Genomic DNA, 13,180 nt, shown 5'->3' with positions numbered 1-13,180 from the left:
ATTTTTTTTTTACTAACTCGATCATATCCATCTAACTTACAACCTTGATTTAACAATGCACCATTTCATTTATTAAAGCCCTCATTTTGGATGCCCCCATAAATTTCGAATAATCCGAACCTCCCCATATCAAATTTTATATTTTCTCTTTACAAAACAAAACAGACATACATGTATTTGATTGGTAATTATATGCGAGATCATTTCACGGGAAAAGACTCTTTAACAGTTTATTGCTCTATTTCTTTTCCGAGTTTCAAGACTATAGAGTATCCCAAAGGGAGCCCCCTGTCTACACCGGAGAGACAGGACGATGTCTGGACGGTGTCGTTAGAAGGGACGGGATCATGCGGTAACCTGTAAGATACGATAGCCTTTATAATAATAAAAATCATTATTAAAAAACAAAAAACAAAAACAAACAAAGAAAGGAGAGGAACGATTATAAAGGACACGTCAAAGAAAAGAAAGAAAATAATAGTTGACCAAACGAGTTGGCGGTAATAGTCAAATATGACTGGTCGCCATTAATTTCCAACAAACAACAACAAAGCCCCCCAGAAGGAAAAACCAGTTCCACTGAACCAGTTAGACCAGTAGAATTTTAACTGGTAACTCTGGAAATTAGAACATCGGTTTACTGGTCTTACTGGTCATACTGGTCCAGTTAAAGTTTTACTGGTCCAGTTAAAAATTTAACTGGTCTTGAATTACTGGAATTTTATACTGGTCTTGTTTCTGGTGGTTGTTACTGGTCTTCATACTGGTATCCAATTCAATTTATACTGATTTTTTTCTACTGGTCTGACTGGTCCTCGCACTGGTCTTACTGGATCAATTTATTACATGCATTTGGTTTGTTATATACCATGGTCAGTGAAATGTGATGGAAAAGATGGTTAGTAAATTAATCTTTCTGCTGTTATTTTAAATGTGATATATGAAATTACACATTTTCATTGTGAATTAGTTCACACACTTATTTGGAAAGTTTTTAAACAACAATGAGTGCCATTGCAAGGATATTGCATTCTAAATCCTGATTTTTCTTTTTAAAATAGGATATATGCAAATGAGGCAAACCACGTGATCAACGTCATCAGAATTACTGGTATTACTGGTCTTGACCAGTTCAATTTCAAACAATGAATTACTTTAGACCAGTTGACTATATCAGACGAATATATCTTGCTTTGATCTTAATCATAATCAAAGGAAATAATTATTTTAATGATAATGTTAATACTTGATAATTATGATATCAATAATAATAATTACAATATCAATAACAATGATAACAGTAATAAGAATAATAACAACAATGATCATAATAATCATAATAATAATAATTATGATAATTATAAGAAGAATGGTGATAACAATGATAACGATAATAAATTTCTCTGAATTGCAAGATTAATTTTCCATAATTCGTCAAATGATATAACTTGAAATAAAGTCATTATTTATTGGACCATGCAGTTACACCAGTTTGATGAAAAACAATTTAACTGGTATTACTACTTTGCTTCAACTGGAATGCAATTGTTTGAACTGGTCTCCAGTTGATTTTTACTGGTCTAGTTAAAAATCAACGAACGTAGAGGGCAGCAACACACAATCGTGTTGCTATAAGGAAGGTCAACTCGATACGCGCATGCAGCTGAGCTGCGCGCGTATTTTATTGTTCATGCCAACGAAATCAAATGCCGATCTAATAGTAGCGATCAAAAAACGAATATGAAAGAATATGACTACAACAATATCAAAGATAACTTTAAAAATATGTTGAGGAATATACATACATATAAAAACATACTTTGATATTTAAAACTTTACAAATATAAGTTTCAAAAAAACTAAAATCATTACCAAATCGGTGATTGTTGTTATCAGCGATTTCACCAGACGGCTGTATTAGGTGATTTGCGTCGAGACGATTTTGTGACCACTCGCAAAGCATTTCGGGATTGAATATAACCACCTTATTTTCTCTGAGCTCTTCGCTGAACCCATCATCACAGTGCAGCTGCAGCGCAGCGCGCAGCCAATGCAATGCATCCGATGCATGGGTTGTTTTTTCGCCGTCCATGCCATGGTCTCGGACTCAGAGTTGAAATTTAGACCCGGATTTCGGGGATACAGCGCCTTTATTTCAGATTTATAGACTTAAAAGTCAAATGACATTTAAAATTTGAAATCTAACCTTGAATAATCATCGTTGATAAACATCAGCCCTGAAGCCATTACACTTCAAATCAGGCCAGGCAAATTAGACGTCATTGTCTAAGTTGCTAGATCTATGACGAGTCGCCTGAAGCCCCAGCGCATCATCAACGTCACTAGCTAGCTGCGCGACCGGCCCAGACTCGGCGCACCCAGGCCAGAAAAATTACCTCGATTATTACGGTGGTTGTCTATGCATTTATTAGTGGTGCAGCGAAATTCAGCAGAAGAAAATAAGAGATATGAGGTATCCTCGTTACAGGCTTAATATTCCAAAATGAGGAAAAATTTCAAAATCATGATTATTTAAGCTAAATATTTTCTTTGAAAATAAAAGTAATATTTTTAATATTTATACCCAGAATAACCGATCTAATAATTGTTCATTAAAAAATATTTGAAATTAACAAATGAAAAAAAATCAACTCGACAAATTTCCCAAAACCCCACCTTATTTTTTAAAGTGGTCACAAAATTCGAGCGGAGTTGACCTTCCTTAGAGCAACACGCTTGTGTGTTGCTGCCCTCTACGTTCGTTGTTAAAAATCAACTGGTCCAGCAAATACTGGAAACCAGTATGGCCCGAATTCACAAAAGAAGTTTAAACCATGGTCGAGGTTTAAACCCCCTCTAAGGTTTAAATTTAGACCACTGTCTCGATTTTGCTATTCACAAAAGAAGTTTAAACCGCCGGGGGGTTTAACTACGTCATAATTTGGTTTTAATTTAGACTGCTCATAGGGGTGGTTTAATTCCTAAACGCGCGTGCGCAAAATCGACTTGTCCATCTTGGCGCCGAAATTTTGAAGACAAATTTGCAGACGATTCAGTCCAAATCCGCCGTATCGTGTGTGATAGTGGCCAAGTTCAAGCACAAATCGTAAGTATATCGTTATATTTCCGATGCCTATTTTCATTCAATTTCGTATTAACATTATATATGCATACCTCGTATTTATTTTAAATCAATAAATTGTCATTCGAAAAGACCATGACATTGTTGTTTTTTACGTTATCGCAGCAGTGTTTTAATGCTAGTCCCATTTGTTCACTTTTGTGTTGGAAGTTATACACGAGTTTCGCCCGATCCTTCAATCATCGCGATCTCGCCTCGCACAAGGGTGGACATTGATTAGATCTCAATGTAACGTGGACAAAGCGAATTTCAAACGAATTAAATAAAGAAACCTTGGAATATGATGATTTGCATTCCATGCCATGGCATTATTTTAGCCTATGATATGAATGATATGAATATCCTGAATATGATTATGACTTATGACTATCTTATGTTATGAGGCTGTACTGAAGCGAGCTATAATCTATATCAACTGAGTCTGACTGAGTGAGACTGAGAGAGCCTTACTCACACACACGTATTGCGAGGTTAGTAACCTCGCACCATGCCCATGAACCGCGTTTGGCAGTGGATTTCTAACTAGTGGGTCGCGCGTGCTGGGATCTCACTTCTGGTGTGCACAACACGACTAAGTTACTAATGGTTGATTTTTCTGTGCGCGGCGGCATGTAATGAACCCTTAAGTTAGTTTGGGCTTTGCCTTTTTGGGTGAGTCTGACTGAGCTCTTCTAACGTTAAGCCTTAGTTAAGTTTATAGCCTAGCCCTAGGCTAACGTAACTGAGTGGTCCTCCTGCCCCTGGCCCGAACTGTCCTAACAAATTACTTACTAACTTAGGCTAAATAATAATAAAATCTAGTTAGTATACAATAATCGTGTGCGTAGCCGTAGCATAGAGGACGGGCGAAATTGAAACTTTTGACCCACCCCCCCTCCCTCCCCCCTGAGATCCTGTCATCCGTCCACAATTAAAAAAGAAAAAAAGCTTCTTCGACTTCGTCATTTCAAGTCCGATTTCAGTTCTGTTTGCTATATCATAGCACTAGGTGGGGGATTCTAAACTTCTACACAAATTTTTTTACTCATTAAATATGTTAATTTATGCACATTTTGCAAAATGAAAGTATGGGAAAAAAGGAGGAAGAACGAATTAAACAATGAAGGAAAGAAAAATGTTTCTTTCATTCTTTGAAAGAAACTGAAAGAAAGAAAAAATCAGGAGGGGAGGAAAGAAATTAAAGGGAAAAGAATTGGAAGGGTAAAATAAAATAAAGAATGAAAAAGGATGGATGAATTAAAGCGAGGGAGGAAAGAATGAAGAGATAAGAAAATGAAAGAAAAACAATAATGGAAGGAGAGAAAGAACAAAAAGAAAAAGGGGAGAAAGGTGGAGAAGAAAGCAAAGAAAAGTTTGAGGAAAGAAAGAAGGAAGGAAATAAAAACAAGGAACTTTAAAAAAGAAGGAAAGTAAGAGAAAGAAGGAAAGACAAATGAACATAAATAGGAAAGATTGGAAATGAAGTTAGATTGAGAAAAAAGGCAAGCAGGAAGGATAGAAAAGAAAGAAAAATGAAAAAAAAGAGGAAAAAGTTCAAACTTAAAGCAAACAAAAAATCCAATCATTTTAACGAAAAATCTTCTCCGATCCAACATGCCTAGCTATATTAATAGCCTGCCACACACAGGCAGGAGGCCAGTTCGTTATCAATGTATTGGGTAGCAAGAAAATCACCGTAGAACTTGCAAGTTAACAGTTATCAATTTTAATGTTACGTCTGCTTTGTCATCTGTTGGTTATTTGATGAATATTCTTCACATTTCTATGTATTAATTATACTTTTTTCAATATTCTGAAATACGGGACAAATAGGCGTCCCGGGAAGGGTATGTCGGGACGGGACGTCTGGTCACCCGGGGGGGGGGGGGGTTATGTCACTGTGATCATAACCTATTATTATGGGGATTGGGATCTTAATACATTTTACATTTTTCCTTGACAATGATTAATGTTAGCTGTCTTGTTTTTTTTATTTTTTTTGCCCGGGGGGGCCACTTACATTGACGAAAGGATACCATGCGCGACCAAAAAAACACGTAAAAAGGATGTCCTTTTCACGATAGGGCACGTTACGTACGTAACGTGATAAGGGTGTCAAAAACACAAAAATAATGAAAAAAGGGTATCTATTTCGCTATAGGACAATTACGTGTTTAGGGTCGAATTTGCGGGGATGATAAAACAAAATTAAAATGTTTTATAAAGGATGTCCTTTTTGCCCCAACACTTCGTGTTTAGAGTCCAATTTTCGCGAGATGTAGAAGATGGGGTCGTACTAAACCAAAATAGGTAAAGCCGACGACCGAAAGACCCGTAACAATAAAACATTCCTGTACTTGTTTAGGGGTTCATTTCAGGGAATATTTGCCAAGAGTATCATTTTGTTTCCAATACTTGTTAAGGGTAGGGTTTCACACGCCAATACTTGTTAAGGGGTGCATTTTCAGAATATGGAAATTACGTGTTTAGGGTGCTTTTCGAGACCCCATGGTCGCGCATGGTATCCACTCGTGAATGGAACTGGCCCCCCCGGGTTTTTTGCATGAATGATGAGATGCTTTATATAAATTGTTTTTATTTATGCCTATCGTCTTGCATGAATTAATACAGTATCAATTTTCTATTGTGTCACAGAGTTGCAAACATCGTAAATATGGCCTATCTTCATCACGTTCGTCGTATCCGAAGATTGAGAGAGGTATGAATATACAAGTCAAAAGAGGTTTTATTTCATTGGTCAAATTAGATTTGTGTTCTGTACTACCAAGGGCCTTTTCACATGTGAATCTTGATTCATTGTAATGATTGCTATTGTAATTGTTATTAGCGTTCATGATTCTAATCATGTTCTAGTTTGGTTTCACACGTGCTAAATATTCGTCATTAGCCTTGTTTTTCACTGGAATAATTCAAATTACGATTTTTTAACCATGTGAAGGGCAGTTAGTGTTAACAATCCTGATCCTATCAAACCATTGCATCCCTTGGTTGCAATGAAAAGATGTGGAGACAATTATTATTTTTTTATAAATGAACATTAAATAAAGGTCAAGTCCACCCCAGAAAAATGTTGATTTGAATAAATGGAGAAAAATCAAATTAGCATAATGCTTAAAATTCATCAAAATTGGATGTAAAATAAGATTAAGTAAGCTACAGTATGTCCTTTTAAAGTTTCGCTTGTTTTTCACAAATAGTGATATGCACAACTCAGTGACATGAGACAGTCGAGATGTCCCTCACTCACTATTTTGTTTTTGTCTCACCTGCAAGTAATTTTCTTTAAGACTCCCGATACCCTGAGTGATCTATTCTGGTCCAAGTTTGGAATTCATTGGCAAACTAGATCTATGAACTCATATATTTACATTATTTGAACAAATTTAAAGATATTGCTAAAACATGCAACTGTCCCCTATATGTACACAGAATCCAGAAGGGAGGCCACAAAGAGGTCCCCGGGACCTGAAGGACCCTTTTGAATTGTACGATGAAGAAGCATTCCGGATACGATATCGTTTTTCCAAGGAGAGCGTCATCTACATCATCGACATGCTTGAAGCAGACTTGACGAGGAACACGGAGAGGAACAATCCTCTACCAGTCAGTCTACAGGTTTTGACAGTTCTACGATTTTATGCCGTTGGTGAGTAATTGATGTACCCTTAATATTAATAGCACCAAAAAATGTATCTTTTCTGAGCAAATAAAGATTGCTTTGCTATGTATATTTTAAATGCTAATAAATCTTCCATTGATTTGAAATTGACAGAAAGTGCATTCTGACCAGATGTGAAATCATGAGGCTTTACAGAGGCTTACACTTATCTTGTAATTATATTTAATTAAGGTAAATATGTGAAGTTTGGTCGTAATGACATGGGCTTCACTTTAAGTGATGAATGTCCTTAATTGAATTTCGATCCCTCAATCTATTCTTTTGTGCTATTTAGTTCTCAGATTTTAAATAACTTTTAAATAGGGCTATTCAATTGCTCAAACTGTGATTAAGCTTAAAGTCAATATAAGGATTAGTATTATTATTATTGCTGTTGACATTAACTATTTCTAGAGTAGTTTCATTTAGTTTGTTTTATGAATGTCGATTTGATCTCATTTTTCTTTCTAACATAGGATCTTTCCAGAGGATGCATGGTGATGAGGCAACAGTATCACAGTCATCTGTCAGTAGAGTGATCAAAGATGTGTCTGAAGCTATTGCAAGGAGGAAGAGGCAATTCATGACCTTTCCTGCAACGAGAGAAGAAGTTGAAACGACCCAGCAGCAATTTTACGACTACTGCAGATTTCCAGGGGTCATTGGTGCAATTGATGGGACTCATGTCTACATCCAGAGTCCTGGTGGCGAACAAGCCATGTACTTCTTGAACAGGAAGAACAGATATTCGGTCAATGTTCAGGTAAGTAAATTTGTAATTTTTAATTCCCATCCGAAATTGGGAAAATCAAATTAATTTTCAACCAAATAGTTATGGAATTATGTGAATATGAATAATGTGATATTATTTTGGCCAGCTGTGCACGATTACTTTTTTTGAAGCTCCGAAAATCTGGACTGCTCCACTGTCCAACACGTGAATGAGCTAAATATTGTGGTGGTGGGAGGGGGACGAGGATGCAGAGCTACCTGAAGTGCTTAAAATATGAAGACTTCAATAATGGCTAAGAAGGGTTCTAAATTAACAGAAGATATAAAAATGCCAACATACTACAAAATTTAAGTGAATACATCAAAAATAAAATGAATATAAAAAAAGAACACCATCCGATTGATCTTCCATAATAGGGATATCGAATGCTAGATTACACAAAATCCAAGGAAATTAATACGCATTTAAATTTCAAATACAGTCAAGTTTTTGTATTCCCTTTGTTATGAAATTATTAAACCTCAATTCCAGGTTAATAGTAGATCGAACTTTTATTTTCTTTTTTTTTGTACTGGCTCCCACGCGCCACTCCGCAAGGCTCTGGGCGCCACAAGTGGCGTGCGTGCCACCATTTGAGAATCCCTGATTTAGGCCATATACATGCATCAACACAAGACTGCAATTCTTATATAGATAATTATAAATGTCATCTATCCATACCCTTCATTTGCATATTGCAACTAGGATATACAAAAATGGAATTTATTAAACTATTAACTTCTTGCATTATCAATTATTATGAAAGGGTAATTTAAATGTTTGTTCTATGTTAAGATTTTACATATCAATTAATGAATATAAGTGCAAGGAGACTGAATATAATTTGCCAAGGGTCATTCAAATTCATATGTTGGGAGATTGCTGCACTAACTGCAGGCAGTTGAGTCAAATAACACATTTGGAAGAATGTTGCAATAATCAGGAAAGTAAGTGCAGTTAAATTACCTGCCAAGCTTGAAATGCAATGTACATGTAAATGTGTGATTCATGTATGTCTACTTTTTCAAATTTAATAGGTAGTTTGTGATCTTGCTGGGAAAATAACAAGTATTGTGGCAAGGTGGCCTGGCAGCACCCATGATTCCCGGATTTTCAATGAGAGCTCACTGAAGGAACAGCTGGAGGCAAGGGCAGATGGTGCTGAGTGGCTTCTTGGAGATAGTGGGTATGTACATTGGTCATTAAGTGTATCCCTTTCTTAAAGGAACCTACACCAAAATATCTAGTTAAATTGTTATGACTATTGAAGGATAATCTGAATTAATTAAACTTTATTATTGAGATGTCACATGCACCCAAAATGTGGCACCCCCAATTTATTATTCTTGTAATTCAAATTCAATAATTACATTTTATTTTTTCTTAATGAAAACAAAAGAGGGATCCATTATTTCACAAAATAAAAGAACCCACTTCATCAGCATAGATTTCTTTGATGGAAGGGGAGGGGGGTGAGATATTAATATGGTTTACTTAGAAAGTACAATAATTTTATCATTAATTCATTAGTATAAAGTAGAATTAATTTGTCCATTTTGGATTGAATTTATAAAGTTTCAACTTCAGATTTGGTTCTCTTATTACTTTGTATTTGTGCAAACGGCTGTGGCAAGAATAAGAAATGGATCATAATTTTTCAAATTTCTACTGTATTGCTTTGAAATAAATCGCTTAGGAAATTATTAATTAGTGCGTCCAATTCCCTACATAAATTTAATAGTAAGAGACTTACATGTATTTTTTTCCATTTCCATTTCAGGTACCCATGTCTTCCCTATCTCATGACCCCTCTCCTGAATCCTCAGGGACGGCCACAGGTACGCTATAATGCTGCCCACAAAAGAGGGCGTTGTATTATTGAGCGGACCTTTGGTCGTTTGAAGAGGAGGTTCCCTTGCCTCAATTATCTCCGCGTGAAGGTGGACACTACATTTGCAATCATAGTGTCTTGCTCGGTCCTGTGGAATATCTCTCTTGACCGGCGCGAGCCAGATATTCCAGGACCTGAGCCTGAGGAAATGCCTCCACTTGTCCACCTTCCTCCTGGCCTCCACGACGCTGTCGTAGGAAGGCTCAGGAGAGAGCAGATAATTGAGGATCACTTTAATCGTTAAGGCATGTCTGTGTATGTATATACATATAGAAGGTAATTTTTGTCTCACCTGCGTAGCACAGCGGGACTAAAAGCGCTGCTTTTCTGACAACGGCGGCGTCAACAATGAAATCTTAACCGAGGTTAATTTTTGGTAATGTCATAACTATGAAAGTTTTTGGATGTAGTTCATGAAACAGACATGAGAGGAATCAAAGATCACTTATTGTTATGCACAAGTCTTAGGTCATATGATCAAGGTAAAAAAAAGGTCATTTTGGGTCAATGATCATGTTTTCTTTTGTGAGTATATTTAATAGTTTTCTAAGTCATCACTGCTGCTATATTGATTCGCGTAATGCAGGCGAGACTGCCAGAGGCGTTCGACTTATCATGGGAAGGGCAGTGAATTTGATCCGAACGAAAATGTTTGAAATCTGAAACTTAACTATCCTGAATTCTATAGTGCAAATTTCAGGCTTTTTCCTTATTAAATATTGCTTAATTTGGTACATTAAAACACTCCCACATTTGTGCAAATTCTTTTTTTTTTTTTTGTCATCAGAATTAACACAAAGAAAATATCACAGACATGCCTTACATTAAAGTAAAGTAGCCACTCGGGACTATCTGCTCTGCCTCCAACCGTTCATTCAGTAGCTGCAGAGGATATTTGGAAATCATGAAGCTGCCAAGGTACTTGTTATTTTTCCAGCAAGCAAGGTTTTCATGCAGCTACATTTACATCTGAATTACATTCCGAAAGTTTGGGCCTTTGTTTGAGGGGGGAGGGTGCCTCCATCATGAAAAGTTATTACCAGAAGCATTAATATATTTAAAAGGTTATATGCCCATCCCCTTTTCCTTGATAACTAATAATCTATGTTTATGGGTGAGAAATTTAACTGCTTGGATTACAGAATATCAGGATGCAAGCAGGGAAAAGAATACACAAGGGCTACGGATGAATATGCCCCTTAATTAACTGCAAAAAAAGCACTGTTAAACTAAACAAGAAAAGCCCCCGAAAAATATCATAGGGTCCATTGTTAACTGTACATGTAATACAAAAGTTAACATTCTGGCTTGTCCCCAAAGTAGCCCTGCAAAAATATTGATTTTTTCCCCCTCTGCATGATGGGTAATTTGTATATTTATTATATAATGGCTAGTTCACAAGACAAGGAATAAAAAAAGTGAAAGCTGGAAAAGAATATATAATACATAATCAGAATAATGAATATATTTTGATTAATATGGAGGGCATTCTAGTTTTGACATTTTCCTATTTGGAATGTAATTCAGAATGCAAATACAGTTGTATGCTACACTGGGAAACAAACATCCTACACAAAGAGCGGTATCCTGTTGTTCTTGTCAAGAAGTTATTTGGCTATTCCTACCATGATTCTGTATGTACACATACCTCATCAATGCACCTTGTATGCCTGGTTAGCTGCAGTACTTGTAAAATTGTCTGTTGACCTGTATTAATTTCTTCTTTCAATGTTTGAAACGTCAGGATTGTTTCATCCTCCTTGCATTAGTTTTCTACCGTTTTTGATTACTCTTATAGCTGTGATATTGATGCCTCATCATAGTGTCAATCGTAGAGCTGTCATTACCTGTAGTATATTTTTTGTGTGTTCCTCTCAAAAATATCTTCAAGCATGTTGATGATGTAATTTACTGTCACTTCTTCATCGTACAATTCAAAGTAATAATAATTGTGGAAGCCATCAGTTCTTGCATTTTTCTCCTGTGATATGGAACTTTTAGTCTAGTCTTAGGAGTTAGGAAATATAAAATTATTGAACGTTCATGTGCAGAAGGTACATAGACACAATGGCAAAGAAATAAATTGAGAGCAACAAGATCATTAACAGTGTCTGAATTCCACTTTATTGACGTTTATCTTCTGCATAATAGATATTTCTTCAACTTTATTGACATTGGTGGTCTAATAAATATATTTATATATATATATATGTACTCATAAAAATATATGTCTTTTTACAAGAGATGGCATGGGTGATTGGAACATGCTCTCTGATAAAGAATTTTTGTTAATGAAAATTATGATGAAAGAACTTGTATCTAAAATACTTGAACTTTCTAAAAGACAAGATAAGGAGCATTAAAAGATACTGTTACAGTTACTGCCATTCGTGTCAAAGGGCAGAACTACCTCTTACAGGTTGAGATCTGAAGTAATTAAATGTACCAACATCAAAGTGAAATAAGAAGGATATATGGAATTTGTAATTAATGCCAATGTAAGGGACAAGTCCACCTAGTAAACTAAATGTTCTGAAGAAATATGAAGAAACATAAACGAATGAAAACACTTCAAAGTTCATCAAAATCAGAGATGAAATAAGGCAGTAAGGAGGATTTAATCCTCACAGGAAGAAAGAGCTGCCTTGAGCTTAGCTTCTTCTGTTTTCTTCTTGACTTTGAGGATTTCCATGTTAAATTCATGCTCGATTCTCATGTATTCAAGGCGTATTTGGTGTTCTTCTTCCGCCAATTCAACAAGTCTTTCTTCACTTGAGCGGGTTGACGTTTTGGGCCCGGTGTTGTGGTGGGAATTACTTGTACATCCCCTCTTTAATCCGCGAGACTGCGGCTTTGGAGTTCTTTCTTCATGACTAGGAGAGAACATCAAAATGCATATTAAGAAATGTACCTCTTGTTTACTAAAAGAAAAACATCATCTTTGGCTGTAAAAGGAATGAAATGTATGTATATATGTGTACATGTATATACATGAAATGTATATATGAACTTGAATGAATTTTATTTGACTTAATATTTCAGAATCATATGTTGAACTGGAAGAATATTGTTAAAGTCTACTGTATTATACATACTAATTTATATGCAATATGTACATGAAATTGGTGTATTGAAAATGATGACCCTGCTGAAAAAAGTTAATTCTATGACAGTAATATGTTTGTTCATTTCTTTATCAGAGCAACAGTTTGAGAAATCTTAGTGTTAGTGATTTAAAATACCTTGAAAGGGGGCCTTGCGTGATTTGCGTCACACCAGATCTGATCTGACTTCCTTGTGAAGTTGAGCATGATGAAGAAGTCCTATTAATTTTAAGTTTTGGAATGAAATATATTTCATTATAGAATAATTTGACTCTGCAAATAAAAGCTCTTGCACATCGTTTTATCAAAATTGTATTTAAGTATCTGCTATTTATTCAAATATTTCATGAGAAAGTATGTATGTGCACCTGCATAAATATTATTGAAAATGATGATCCAACTATTCAGTTGGAGCAGTTAACATGTGTTTTTTTTCACTTCTAAATTTTCATACATAAAGATAAATATTGAGAATTCATGAATACCTTGAAATGGGTAAATTGATGACTGTAGATACAGTCAGTGTTCCTAATTCATATATCAGAATCACTGAATATTGTTAAAATCTACTATATTCTACATACTAATTTATATGCAACATGTACATGAAATT

The 13,180-nt window shown here is 35.5% G+C and overlaps 1 protein-coding gene across 1 annotated transcript; it reads left to right on the top strand.

Annotated features, from left to right (window-relative positions):
- The first annotated feature begins 2,956 nt into the window (after positions 1–2,956).
- Positions 2,957–12,429, top strand: LOC135155068 (putative nuclease HARBI1). The gene is made up of 6 exons (XM_064103627.1): positions 2,957–3,106; positions 5,777–5,840; positions 6,572–6,788; positions 7,277–7,563; positions 8,610–8,758; positions 9,353–12,429. Exons 2-6 carry the CDS (start codon positions 5,796–5,798, stop codon positions 9,705–9,707), a joined length of 1,053 nt encoding a protein of 350 aa, XP_063959697.1. The 5' UTR covers positions 2,957–3,106; positions 5,777–5,795; the 3' UTR covers positions 9,708–12,429.
- Positions 12,430–13,180: the final 751 nt, after the last annotated feature.

The sequence above is a fragment of the Lytechinus pictus genome, chromosome 8 (genome assembly GCF_037042905.1).
Source record: "Lytechinus pictus isolate F3 Inbred chromosome 8, Lp3.0, whole genome shotgun sequence".
Lineage (NCBI taxonomy): Eukaryota > Metazoa > Echinodermata > Echinoidea > Temnopleuroida > Toxopneustidae > Lytechinus > Lytechinus pictus.
This window is presented reverse-complemented; position numbering and strand designations above follow the sequence as displayed.